At 30.3% G+C, this 12,933-nt stretch overlaps 3 protein-coding genes across 4 annotated transcripts; 1 reads left to right on the forward strand and 2 right to left on the reverse strand.

Moving 5' to 3' along the window:
• Positions 1-2,408: 2,408 nt before the first annotated feature.
• Positions 2,409-3,501, reverse strand: LOC130902666 (protein YIPF6). The gene is made up of 7 exons (XM_057814917.1): positions 3,389-3,501; positions 3,216-3,335; positions 3,086-3,164; positions 2,991-3,033; positions 2,808-2,939; positions 2,600-2,757; positions 2,409-2,541 (listed from the first exon to the last, which is right to left on the reverse strand). Exons 1-7 carry the CDS (start codon positions 3,407-3,409, stop codon positions 2,423-2,425), a joined length of 672 nt encoding a protein of 223 aa, XP_057670900.1. The 5' UTR covers positions 3,410-3,501; the 3' UTR covers positions 2,409-2,422.
• Positions 3,502-4,074: 573 nt separating this feature from the next.
• On the reverse strand, positions 4,075-9,516 carry LOC130902667 (neuropeptides capa receptor-like). The gene is made up of 6 exons (XM_057814918.1): positions 9,286-9,516; positions 8,431-8,744; positions 7,669-7,759; positions 6,785-7,004; positions 4,637-4,874; positions 4,075-4,427 (listed from the first exon to the last, which is right to left on the reverse strand). Exons 2-6 carry the CDS (start codon positions 8,729-8,731, stop codon positions 4,117-4,119), a joined length of 1,161 nt encoding a protein of 386 aa, XP_057670901.1. The 5' UTR covers positions 8,732-8,744; positions 9,286-9,516; the 3' UTR covers positions 4,075-4,116.
• Positions 9,517-10,565: 1,049 nt separating this feature from the next.
• LOC130902668 (uncharacterized) lies at positions 10,566-12,917 on the forward strand. Of its 2 annotated transcripts, none has more exons than XM_057814919.1 (5): positions 10,566-10,687; positions 10,932-11,096; positions 11,157-11,309; positions 12,504-12,671; positions 12,846-12,917. In XM_057814919.1, the coding sequence occupies exons 1-4, from the start codon at positions 10,631-10,633 to the stop codon at positions 12,654-12,656; spliced, it is 528 nt and encodes a 175-aa protein (XP_057670902.1). In that variant the 5' UTR covers positions 10,566-10,630; the 3' UTR covers positions 12,657-12,671; positions 12,846-12,917. The 2 variants fall into 2 exon arrangements, with proteins under 2 accessions (XP_057670902.1, XP_057670903.1); XM_057814920.1 differs by lacking the exon at positions 10,566-10,687 and adding an exon at positions 10,693-10,871.
• Positions 12,918-12,933: the final 16 nt, after the last annotated feature.

A 12,933-nucleotide genomic window follows, 5' to 3' on the forward strand; every position in this document is an offset into this window, starting at 1 on the left:
CACGCCCCCTCTTTCAATTTTCAATTAAAAGTAATAAACTATCGATATTTATCGATAGTTGGGTTTTCGATAACAGTGCATTAGAGATCGTTGATTGGGTCACGACGTAGCGGCGTGCCACGTAAATTTCCACGAACGTTATTACATCAACACATTCTTAACATTAAAGATTTCTAATCACAATTAATAGCTTTAGAAGTCAATAATACCAACTGAATCTATGAATAAATTAACCTATCAGTATATTTGTATACACAAACGGGATAGCTGAAGATCCAACGTAATATAATTCAGAATAACGTTTAAAGAATATCCCATTTCTATAATAAAGAAGTATTTTTGAAAAAACTGTTCATATTATTTAATAATTAAAAAAATGTTGCAATAGAAACCTATTAGGTAGGCAATCTTTCATACATCCATCATTTGAAACTTATTATTCGTAAACATCGTAATACTACAGAAGCTTCCACGCCCTCTTTCAACTTTCTATTAAAACTAATAAACTAATTACAATTAATAGCGTCACAAATCAATAATACCAACTGAATCTATAAATAAATTAACCTATCAGTATATTTGTATACGCAAACGGGATAGTTGAAGATCCAACGTAATATAATTCAGAATAACGTTTATAAAATATCCCTTTTCTATAATAAAGAAGTATCTTTGAAAAAACTCTACATATTATTTAATAATTAAAAAAAAAGTTGCAATAGAAACCTATTAGGTAGGCAATCATTCATACATCCATCATTTGAAACTCGTTATTTATAAACATCGTAATACTACAGAAGCTTCCACGCCCTCTTTCAACTTTCTATTAAAACTAATAAACTAATTACAATTAATAGCGTCACAAATCAATAATACCAACTGAATCTATAAATAAATTAACCTATCAGTATATTTGTATACGCAAACGGGATAGTTGAAGATCCAACGTAATATAATTCAGAATAACGTTTATAAAATATCCCTTTTCTATAATAAAGAAGTATCTTTGAAAAAACTCTACATATTATTTAATAATTAAAAAAAAAGTTGCAATAGAAACCTATTAGGTAGGCAATCATTCATACATCCATCATTTGAAACTCGTTATTTATAAACATCGTAATACTACAGAAGCTTCCACGCCCTCTTTCAACTTTCAATTAAAACTAATAAACTATCGATATTTATCGATAGTTGGGTTTTCGATAACAGTGCATTGGAGATCGTTGATTGGGTCACGACGTAGCGGCGTGCCACGTAAATTTGTGCAACGCCCATATCCACGAACGTTAATACATCAACACATTCTTAACGTTAAAGATTACTAATAACAATTGATAGCGTTAGAAATCAATAATACCAGCTGAATTGTTATCTATAAATAAATTAACTTATCAGTATATTTGTATACACAAACTTTTATCGTAAATTTAATTGGAAACTGTTGTGTTTTCACTTGATATTAGAAAAGTTGTATACCATTATGAGACATTTGTTTTTAAATCTTGTTTTTTAAACTGATTATTCACTTTTATAAACTATTCGTTAATTTTGCTACTTACTGTATAATATATAACACAATTATTTTAGCGATATAAAAAATGTCTGCCATGTTTGATCCATTGAAAAATAAACATTTATATAAAATAGTACTGTTCAAAATAACAACAGTTTATTATTATTTAAATATGAAATGTTTATTAATAACCATATTTATTAATATTATTTCGCTTTTCGCGCATGTCCGATAGCTTCCGAAAATAATTCAGTCTTGACAACCATAGGCTATACAGTTATGACCGAGTTATAGTCAGTTACAAAATATTTGAAAAGATTAACTTCAAAACGACCTTGTACAACTAGATAAGATTCTATAAAACCCTGGTTGATTTATTGACCTCAAAGTATCAAAATGTGTTTTTATTTTGAAAATAATTTCCATAGTTTTATAAAAATCTTCTTTTTTATTTAGAAATCGATATCGATTAATTTCGATTGTTTTACAATATTTAAAACAATTTCAACTGTTACAGCAATCAGAAATAATTTATGTTGTTATAATCGATTATTTTCGATTGTTTTACAAGAATTAAAAACTATTTTTAACTGTTTCAGAGAAATCATAAATATTTTCTATTCTTGTCAAAGAATCGATATCGATGAATTTCGATTTTTTACAATTATTAATTCATAATAAATAATAAACGCTCGAGTAAGAATCGTTCGGACATCGACAATAATCGATAGTTTGTATATCGGTAACAATCGATAGTTTGTTACATGTATTTTCAATCTCTACGCTTTTTTTGAACACGCGTACTGATTTAAGATGAGGTTTTCGTATTTTTTTTTTTTAACTTTGAATTTGTACTTGGTACATTTGTAGATATAGAAATAAAACAACGATATTTTAATCTAATATTTATGTATTTGTTTTGGAAATCACTAACCATGATATAATAAAGTAAAATAGACCAATCGGATACACGGCCAACAATTTTCTGTTCGGTTTTTGACTGTCGCCCAAAAATATCATGGAAGCTTGAAAAACGAATAAAAAATGCCTAAAATGTGAAAAGTTTCGCATTAACAAACTTACCGTAAGTCGCCCAAAGGAAACCCATCATGGATACAACAAATCTAATAAAAAAAAGTACAACCGACTGATTAGCCAATAATATCACCCGGCAAATAATCAAAGCAATCGCAGTTGGTAGTAAACAATATCCTAGGACGCATACACTTTGAAAAAACGATCTAAAAAAAACAATAATAAACGAAATATACGAAAAATTTAATGTACTTACATATTCCCTCCGAGTAATTTAGAATTTAAAGTAACAACCATTGAACCGATCCATACAATAACAAATACTTGCGCAAATTCGGGCCCCCCGTCGTTTTTAATATGATCATCGGTAGACGAACCCTGTAAAAACCTGAAAAATCGAAAATTTAATTTAATTAAATAAACATATAATTATACTTACATTGCTAGAAAAGTACAAAGAAGTAACGGTCCCCACAAGTCCCCTAAAAACCTATAATAACAAATCAAATCGATTTTATGAGATATTTAACTTACATTCTTTCAATAAAGTCTTTTTCTCTTTGGGAAACAACACGTGTGCAAATTTCACACCGACGGCTCTTAAATCTCGTAACTGAAACAAAAAAAATTTTAATTGAATTACGTAATTAGTTAAATTACTTACTATAGTTTCACTGATGGGTTCGTTTAAAGTATTGAAATCTGGTTGTCCGATTTGTGTGGTATTCGGGGCTTTTGGTATGGACATCTCTCCTTCCACGTAACCACCTTCATCTTCAAACATCTAAAATATATGGAATTAATAATAAATTTTAACGTATCGTAATTATTTTGTACTTCTAATTTCGTTGAATCCATAATTATAACTATTTAATACTTAAATATTTACTAGTTTTTTTAGTTAAATCAATATTATTTGTTTATGTCATGTAATGTCAATTTCATATGTCAACTGTCATTGGTGCAAATATTATATAAGCAACTTTTATCACAGCTTAGTATTTTGTATTGCGTATTAATGAAACATCGAATATAAAATTAACAATGATTTGTTTTTCACTTTATTCTAAATATAAGTTATTCTAATATTTTCCATAGCCTGATATATATGAAATAAATGGAAGTATATATTCTCTATAAGCAATAATAAGGTTATACTAGAATTATTAAAACCAGCTAGACAACCAATCATACAACAAAGTAAATAATATTATCTATCCATTAGATATTCAATATTATTCAATTTCCAATTACTATTTTCCATTCAAATGTTGAATTATGTAATAAAATGAATAAATCACTTTCCTATTCCACTCATTTATTGATATTTAATATAAATTAACGAAAGTAACTGAACATGCTTGTTGGTTCAATCATCATAGTCTTCTTTCTTATGAGACAAAATGGAGGAACTAATTTACCTCAGTGCCGTGCGTTTTGTGAAGGTTAAAAAAAAATATTTTATTTGATGCAATAATATTAATAAAAAAACTGTAAAGGTATAAAGGGAATAAAAAAAGTAGAAATTTTTATATTTATTATACTTCCATAAAAATATACCAGTCTTAATCAGTATTTCTATTGAAATTGAAAGAACTAATATTACTAAGATCGCTTTTTACATAACTACCCCTAGAATATCTCGTGCCCGTTCTGTATCCGCAGATAATTTGTTTAGAAGCTAATCTCATTTTTTCCGACATTAAATTATATAAAATGGGATTTAAAGTTGGCGAGAAATAATAAAAAACACCGGAAGTGATGTATAACCAATAATTGACTTCTTCGAAACGTGGCGAGCCGATCATGTACGTCGACAGGATCCTTTGAGTGTGAAACGGACACCAACAAATGAAAAAACCGAATACTACAAAAGCTGAAACAAGAAATTATATGTACCACAATTGTTTAATAAAAATATTTTTCAGAAGAAACACAAATTTTATCAATATTCAATTACCGTTTGGAAGCTTGTCAACACTGTATACCGAAAACGGAAGACCCCGATTATAAAAAATGGACTCGCCCGAACCAATTATTTTCGTACACCGTACCAGGGTCGTTCAAAAAATACGATCTACTTACATAACATCTTGACGACGTTGTACCGTTGTCTCATTTGTCTGTTATTTCTTATCAGTACGGCACCGGTCATACCTTCTTCGGCGAAATAACCTCTTTTCGTCGTCTTCCTTATCACTATACCCATTTTAATATATTGTAAAATAATTATAACAAGCGGTAGAAAAAAGAATACGATCGTGCTTATTTCGGCCAAAGGAATAAAATCAGGTTGGTAGATCATCGCGCACAGACCGGATTGCTGGAAAACACAAATACGAGGGATAGTCAAAAAGATGGATGAAACAGTGAAATTCTATTCTTTTAGATAATGACCGAACAAATTGGCACACATATCATTACTGTCGATTAACTTTGATCGTCTAACGTTTTCAACGAGTGAAAATATACGAGGAATAGTCAAAAAGATGGATGAAACAGTGAAATTCTGTTTTTTTACATAATGACCGAACAAATTTGCACACATATCATTACTGTCGATTAACTTTGATCGTCTAACGTTTTCAGCGAGTGAAAATATACGAGGGATAGTCAGAAGAATGGATGAAAGCGTGAAATTCTATTCTTTTACATAATGACCGAACAAATTGGCACACATATCATTACTGTCGATTAACTTTGATCGTCTAACGTTTTCAGCGAGTGAAAATATACGAGGGATAGTCAAAAAGATGGATGAAACAGTGATATTCTATTTTTTTACATATTGACCGAACAAATTGGCACACATATCATTACTGTCGATTAACTTTGATCGTCTAACGTTTTCAGCGAGTAAAAATATACGAGGAATAGTCAAAAAGATGGATGAAAGAGTGAAATTCTATTCTTTTACATAATGACCGAACAAATTGGCACACATATCATTACTGTCGATTAACTTTGATCGTCTAACGTTTTCAGCGAGTGAAAATATACGAGGGATAGTCAAAAAGATGGATGAAACAGTGAAATTCTATTTTTTTACATATTGACCGAACAAATTGGCACACATATCATTACTGTCGATTAACTTTGATCGTCTAACGTTTTCAGCGAGTGAAAATATACGAGGGATAGTCAGAAGAATGGATGAAAGCGTGAAATTCTATTCTTTTACATAATGACCGAACAAATTGGCACACATATCATTACTGTCGATTAACTTTGATCGTCTAACGTTTTCAGCGAGTGAAAATATACGAGGGATAGTCAAAAAGATGGATGAAACAGTGAAATTCTATTTTTTTACATATTGACCGAACAAATTGGCACACATATCATTACTGTCGATTAACTTTGATCGTCTAACGTTTTCAGCGAGTAAAAATATACGAGGAATAGTCAAAAAGATGGATGAAAGAGTGAAATTCTATTCTTTTACATAATGACCGAACAAATTGGCACACATATCATTACTGTCGATTAACTTTGATCGTCTAACGTTTTCAGCGAGTGAAAATATACGAGGGATAGTCAAAAAGATGGATGAAACAGTGAAATTCTATTTTTTTACATATTGACCGAACAAATTGGCACACATATCATTACTGTCGATTAACTTTGATCGTCTAACGTTTTCAGCGAGTGAAAATATACGAGGGATAGTCAGAAGAATGGATGAAAGCGTGAAATTCTATTCTTTTACATAATGACCGAACAAATTGGCACACATATCATTACTGTCGATTAACTTTGATCGTCTAACGTTTTCAGCGAGTGAAAATATACGAGGGATAGTCAAAAAGATGGATGAAACAGTGAAATTCTATTTTTTTACATATTGACCGAACAAATTGGCACACATATCATTACTGTCGATTAACTTTGATCGTCTAACGTTTTCAGCGAGTAAAAATATACGAGGAATAGTCAAAAAGATGGATGAAAGAGTGAAATTCTATTCTTTTACATAATGACCGAACAAATTGGCACACATATCATTACTGTCGATTAACTTTGATCGTCTAACGTTTTCAGCGATTGAAAATATACGAGGGATAGTCAGAAATTGGAAAAAAAATATTTTATACAAGGAGAGCGAGTTAAATTGTATTTTTATACATACTTACTTAACAAATTAGGGTAATGGTCATTGATTTCGTATGTTTCCAGCGATTAAAAATATACAGGGGGTGTTCGGAGAATAGAAAAGAGCGAATTTCTACTTACCGGTATTATTGTATCCGATTCGAAGGGATATTTTATGAAATCGACTCCGCTGTAACAAGCGAAAGGTATGGCGCATAACAAGGATACGATCCATATGCAAAATATGATCCTCATGGATCTCTGAAGATTTGTTATCGCTATGGTATATAAAGGATGACAGATCGCCAGGTATCTTTCGGTCGAAAATGCCACTACCGTTAATAAGGAAACGTAAGTAGCACTGAAAATAATTTTTTTTACGATTCAGAAAATTTACAACGCTGCATGCGCACGCGCACGCGCACGCGCACGCGCATATACTTTTCTCAACGTATTTTATTAATTTTTTTGATTGAATTTCGTTGTATTAAACGATATTTTTCATTAAAACAAATTATTTTCGTATTTAAATTGAATAACTATCATGGTTGTCGGTATTTTTTGGAAATTTGTTCGAAATTCGGTGTGTTGGCGAACGTAAATTTTTTCCTAATCAAAAAATAAATACTTATACTGATACTTATACTTATAAGGACCGCCGTTTTCGAATTATAAGCCCCCAAAGTTGAAATTTATTTATTTGGTTAATAATTACCTTTAGCCACGGGACATTCTGTATATATCGATTACTTTTCGGTATTAATTATTTAAAAAAAAAGTGTCTGATCAAAATTGACAAGAAAAATACGGCAGATTATAAAGTTTTCGAAAAGTTTTTCGAGATTTAACCACGTCAGTAGAGTCATTTCGGTTTTTTTGTCAAATTTATACAGTGTGATTTAGAAAATTTCGTTTTTTTGTTATTTAACAGTTCGCATCAATTGGTTATACAAGTTTACGTGAAAAAAAAATGAAATTAAAGTGAAAATACATCGATAATAATAAAAAAGAAAATTGATTATTACGTTTCCGAAATAAGAGCTCTCGTTTTGCACAACAAATCGCCCAAAGTCCAAGGATATTGGTGCCAATAAAGTGACACGTCATAAGGTAAACCTATAAAATCAATTTCATCATTAATATATCAAAAGAACCGGATAATAATGTATTATTTCGTTTCTATTGTGCTATTGTGCTAAAAAACGCTTTACCGACACATAGATGGCGCTGCTATTGTCAATTTCATATGACGTTTACGAAGTACCAACTTTCTAAAAACTATGTGTCAAGTTTCATGACATTTCGATTAATCAGAAAAAAGTGACAGCCGTTTAAGTGAGGTTACTTTTCAAAAAAACGACTTTATGTAGATTTAACGAAAAAAAAAATACTTTCCAAGCTCAGCAATTGGTTGGAAACGTAGTCGTACAGAAGGTGAACGTTGAGAAATATTTTTTCGAAATGGGTGCGGCGTTTACTCATCATCGATCACAAACAACGACGTTTTGATGATTCGGAGCAACGTTGGGTTGTGTTTTTACGTAATACATCGAATTTTTGCGTCGATTTGTGACAACGGACCCGTCACTTCACTCAGGAATCAAAACGATCATGATCTGAGTGAACCGCAGTCGGTGGACTAGGTCCAAAGGCGCAGCAGTCAGCTGGGAAGGTTTTTTGGAATGTTGTTAATCGAATTATTCTCCGAAAGGGGGAGATGATCAATAGAGTGACATTACTTTCCGGTTCCCTTTTGTGTTTCAAACAATAATTCGATAATCACTTACCGAATATTAATAGAATCAAATCCGATACGGCTAAATTTAATAAATAATATTCTGTGGGGTTGTGTAGGGATTTGTGTTTGATTATGACAACGCATACTATTAAATTTCCTAAAAGTCCAGTTAAAAAAATGACGCAACTTATGATGGTTACAAATAAAGTTGTTTTGAGATCTTGCGTTTGGGGTCCTCGAAAACAGTGTATCAAAGGCCAAGGATTCGTGCTAATATTTGTTGTTAATTCGGCTTGTCGAATACATAGAAACAACGATTCTTCATCATTAATATACGAGGAATCATTCATAATTGAATTAAATCTAAAATTAAGTATATCGATATACGAACGTAGCAGAATTCGGAGAAAAAAGTATTCTACAAAATTTTAAATGTTTCACTCTATATTTCAGCAAAAATATCCTTCAAATTCAGTATATAAATTTTAATTATTAATTTTTATAGACGATATCAACAATTTTGCAAGTACAACCCTGTCCTATCACGTGAACATCGCCTGATACTGTTCATTCCCGCTTTATTGAAAATAGAATCTACTAAAATTATTTTAGGTAAAATCGACTTAAAACATAGTAAATATTAAAAATATTTAATAATTATTAATATAAATTATGCTTTTTTTTCGGTATTCTGAAATAATCGTACATTATTATTATATATAAAAAGTTATCGTTTACATTATTTACTGACGAAACTAAGCAAACTCAATTCTTTTATTTACTTATCATAAATTAAAAAGTAAATTTTATAAGTTTATAATGGAAAGAATATAATAAAAATACATTTTTAAAACTGAAAATGACCTAAAACTAACCTCTAATTCAACTAATACGTATAACTTACCTTTCAATTTTTTAAAATTCTTCTTTTCCTGTCAACTTTAATATACCAATTTCGTTTGATATAAATAAATAACTTCACATTTAAGGGTATTTAAGTACATTTGAACTACTCAATTTTATTTATTTAGATGTATATTCACTTTCTTTTTCAAAATAAATAGTATACCAACGATTATATACAATTTATATAACGAACTAGGTTATCCCAATTATGTTTATATTGAGATTCATAATGTTTTTCGTTATATCACACTCAACATCTCTTTTCATTTTATTACTTTACGATCTTATCTTTGTTTTTATCTCGACTGATTTCCTAAAATACACTTTTTACAAGAGGAATTTTACGTTGTCGAACATAACCTCATTTTCAATCAGCGAGCTTGTATCTGCCTCAACTTTTCACATTTTTTTCGAGTTATCTGTAATAGAAAGTAATTGGGGGAAGGTACGTAGCGATAAATCGTAATATGGTGCGGAGATACACATTTTATTAATCATTTTTCGACTAGTTACGAACTTCAACGTTAAAATGACATTTTTCAAAAGTATAACTCTAATTTCATAATTTTGAGTATACGATGTGGATTTACTACATTTCTTTAATAGTACTAAACAGTACATCGTAAATCCGGACTTCTAAAACGCAAAATATCAAAAATAATATTTAGCTTCTGTATTTTTACACTAGATGGCGACACCATACGTAACGATAGCATAAAGAATATGTTTGAAAAGTATTTAATCTTTTTATTATTATTATTATTTTATAAATGTGTTTTTGTGCCATATTAAACGCGATTTTATTTTATTTTATGCATATCTCTTCCTTTGTTTACATTATGTAATGCAATATGATTTGTCGTTAGTGCGGTAGATGGCGCCACAATAAACGCATTCAAATTAATGTTCGTATGATGTAAAATACGGAAAATCTAGAATCAGGAAACAATTCTATCCCAGCGATTACGGATTTACCATGTCGTACTGTATTTAAAATCAAGTATTGTATAAAAACTAACAAAAATATTTTATTTGAATCAATCAGTCATCTGATCGTTTTCAGGAACACGGATTATCGAATGACATTTTGATATTTTACCGGGGATGTTGAAATATAACGTCTAGTAAAATTTACTATTTGTTGTTAGGGATAACGATCTTTTTTTGATTATGAATCCTGTACAAATTATAGGCAGGAAGAATAATTTTAAAACTATTAAGAGCAATTGAACTAAATTATTATTATAACGATGTTATTTTACAACATATTATGATAAGAATCTACTAAATATCAGATCGTTATATACAAGCATAGATATTAGTATCCGTTGTGCTATTCAAAAATGTTTTCTAAAATAATAACCATTATCATTATAGTCAGTACGAGAATCGATCAAATGGTACGTAAAAATCTACTTAAATAATTTTTAATAGAATATTCAAAATACGAGGGTTGAGAAACCTGTTGTTGAATCCTAGATCCACCAATATGATCCTATAGCGAAAAAACAGTTGAGACAGCGGAATATACAGGGTGAAAAACCCGCTCGAATTGTCAGATAGGAAACTTTTCGGACGTACCTCGTAGGATCTAAAATATGATGAAAATTCGTGATCTATAATATTAAAATTTGTATTTTTCAGCTTTCGCGAAAAGTCACAATAGAAACTCAATATCTGATCCGTTGTTCTAACCCCGATTTGAAGCCCGTTCACGATATTTTAACTAGGATGGATTTAACTAGGGTGAACCGGACGACGATGGTTTTAAGTTACGACATCGACGTAAGAGACACTGATAAACTCGAAGTATACATTTCGCTTAAATATTCGTTTTCGGAGTATTTTTATTTTTTTGTATATTTTTAGACGACTATTTTGCTGCAAAAATTTTCTAACGGGGTTTGGTTGAAACAGCCGTTCATACCGTATATACCGGAACCGTGCAAATTGTGGTTGAGGTTATTTTCGGGTACGATGAACGATGTTATCGGAAAAAATGGAACGTGTCCATTACCACCTGTGAGTTTATCGTATATGTCGTTTTTAGTTTCATTAAAATGTTGTTATAACCCAATGCCAGCTGTCTAGAAATTTTATTTCCACTCGCGGCCAACTTCACGACGTATTACCATGTTGCCGATTACTCTAGTACAATAAGTCTGTTGATTATTTGGGAAAGAAACGTATGATTACTATTTTCAAATTGAGATGATAAATAAAAATTCACTCGAGATTAATTGGAGTTTATGTATAAAAGAAAAATAGTAAATCAAAATATATTCGCGCATAGTGCACGTAATCATGGTTGAAAACGTCAAAGTCGAGCATGTAACAGGACCGCACTAGGCTATTAAGTAATAATTTGATGTTTCATACAGCAGATTAATAATATACGTTATAAATAATTGTACACGATTATTATTACAAAAATATACAATGTAAACGTGAACTTTGAACTAGATATAAATTATTACTGCTTTTTCTGATAATAAAATAGACCTTCCTAGTTTTTAGTATTGAAATCCAATACTTTTGAGTATAGTTAATGGCAATAACTTCACCATCAACAGCAAAATATAAAAAATGTCACTTCAGTACGATAATACGATGTAATACGATGCCGTACCTGATCTAACGGCTTCTACAGTTTGGGCCAATGGCGTTGCCGCGCCGCGTTTCGCTCGAAATGTTCACGTACTGATCACGCGCTGATCATTGTTTTGGTTTACTATTTTTCTTCGATAAATAGACTTTAGAAGAGGATTTGAACTAGAAAAAGTGATTTTTGACGAGATTAAAGTGAATTTATAAACAGGCTTATCACAAACCTACCTATAACTTAATTGAAATTGGTTAGAAAATTGATTTTTGTTATAATACAACTCGTAATAGCCAATTTTTGATAATCAATATTAGAAAATTCCAATTTTGACTGAATTAAATGAATTTTAGAACAGAAGAAACTGAAAAAACCAAAATTTGGGTCGGAAAATCCAATTTTCTATTTATTTTGAATGTTCTTAATAAATTTAGTCCGAATTAATCAATTTTTCACCAAATCGAACTGAGAAAAGCTAATTTCCCAACAATTTCCATTAAAAAAGACATTTTTTCCAGAAAAACGGATTCCGAATTGGTAAAAATCAATTTTTGAAGACTGCAATATACAGTGTGATTGTTTTAGCCATAGTAATATAAACAGTTTTATTTAAGGGACACTATTCCACTGAAAGAATCCTACACAAACGAGAAGAATTCGAAACCGGTATACCGATATCAGGAAGGTTGAAATTCGAATTAGTTGTACGAAAAATAGTAACAAAAGAAATAATATTTTGTGTCGAAGGTGTCGTCATATTAACGTAATTAAAAAAAAAACAGGTGAATAATAACTTATTCCATAACAACCAGAATTGTTTTTAACAATTCACAATCTCGAATGTTTCAACTAACTCCGACCCTGTACTCACAACAAACTAAATATTATTCTCGATTATTACATAGTTGCCATATTTATTTAATACTTAGGAAACTAAATACTTTTTACTATTTTAGGTTAATCTAACAGGAAACGGCAATCGATTATTATTATTCCAATCAATATTCAATTATCAACTATGAATAAATGAAAAATTATATTATT

This window comes from Diorhabda carinulata, chromosome X (genome assembly GCF_026250575.1).
Source record: "Diorhabda carinulata isolate Delta chromosome X, icDioCari1.1, whole genome shotgun sequence".
Taxonomy (NCBI): Eukaryota; Metazoa; Arthropoda; class Insecta; order Coleoptera; family Chrysomelidae; genus Diorhabda; species Diorhabda carinulata.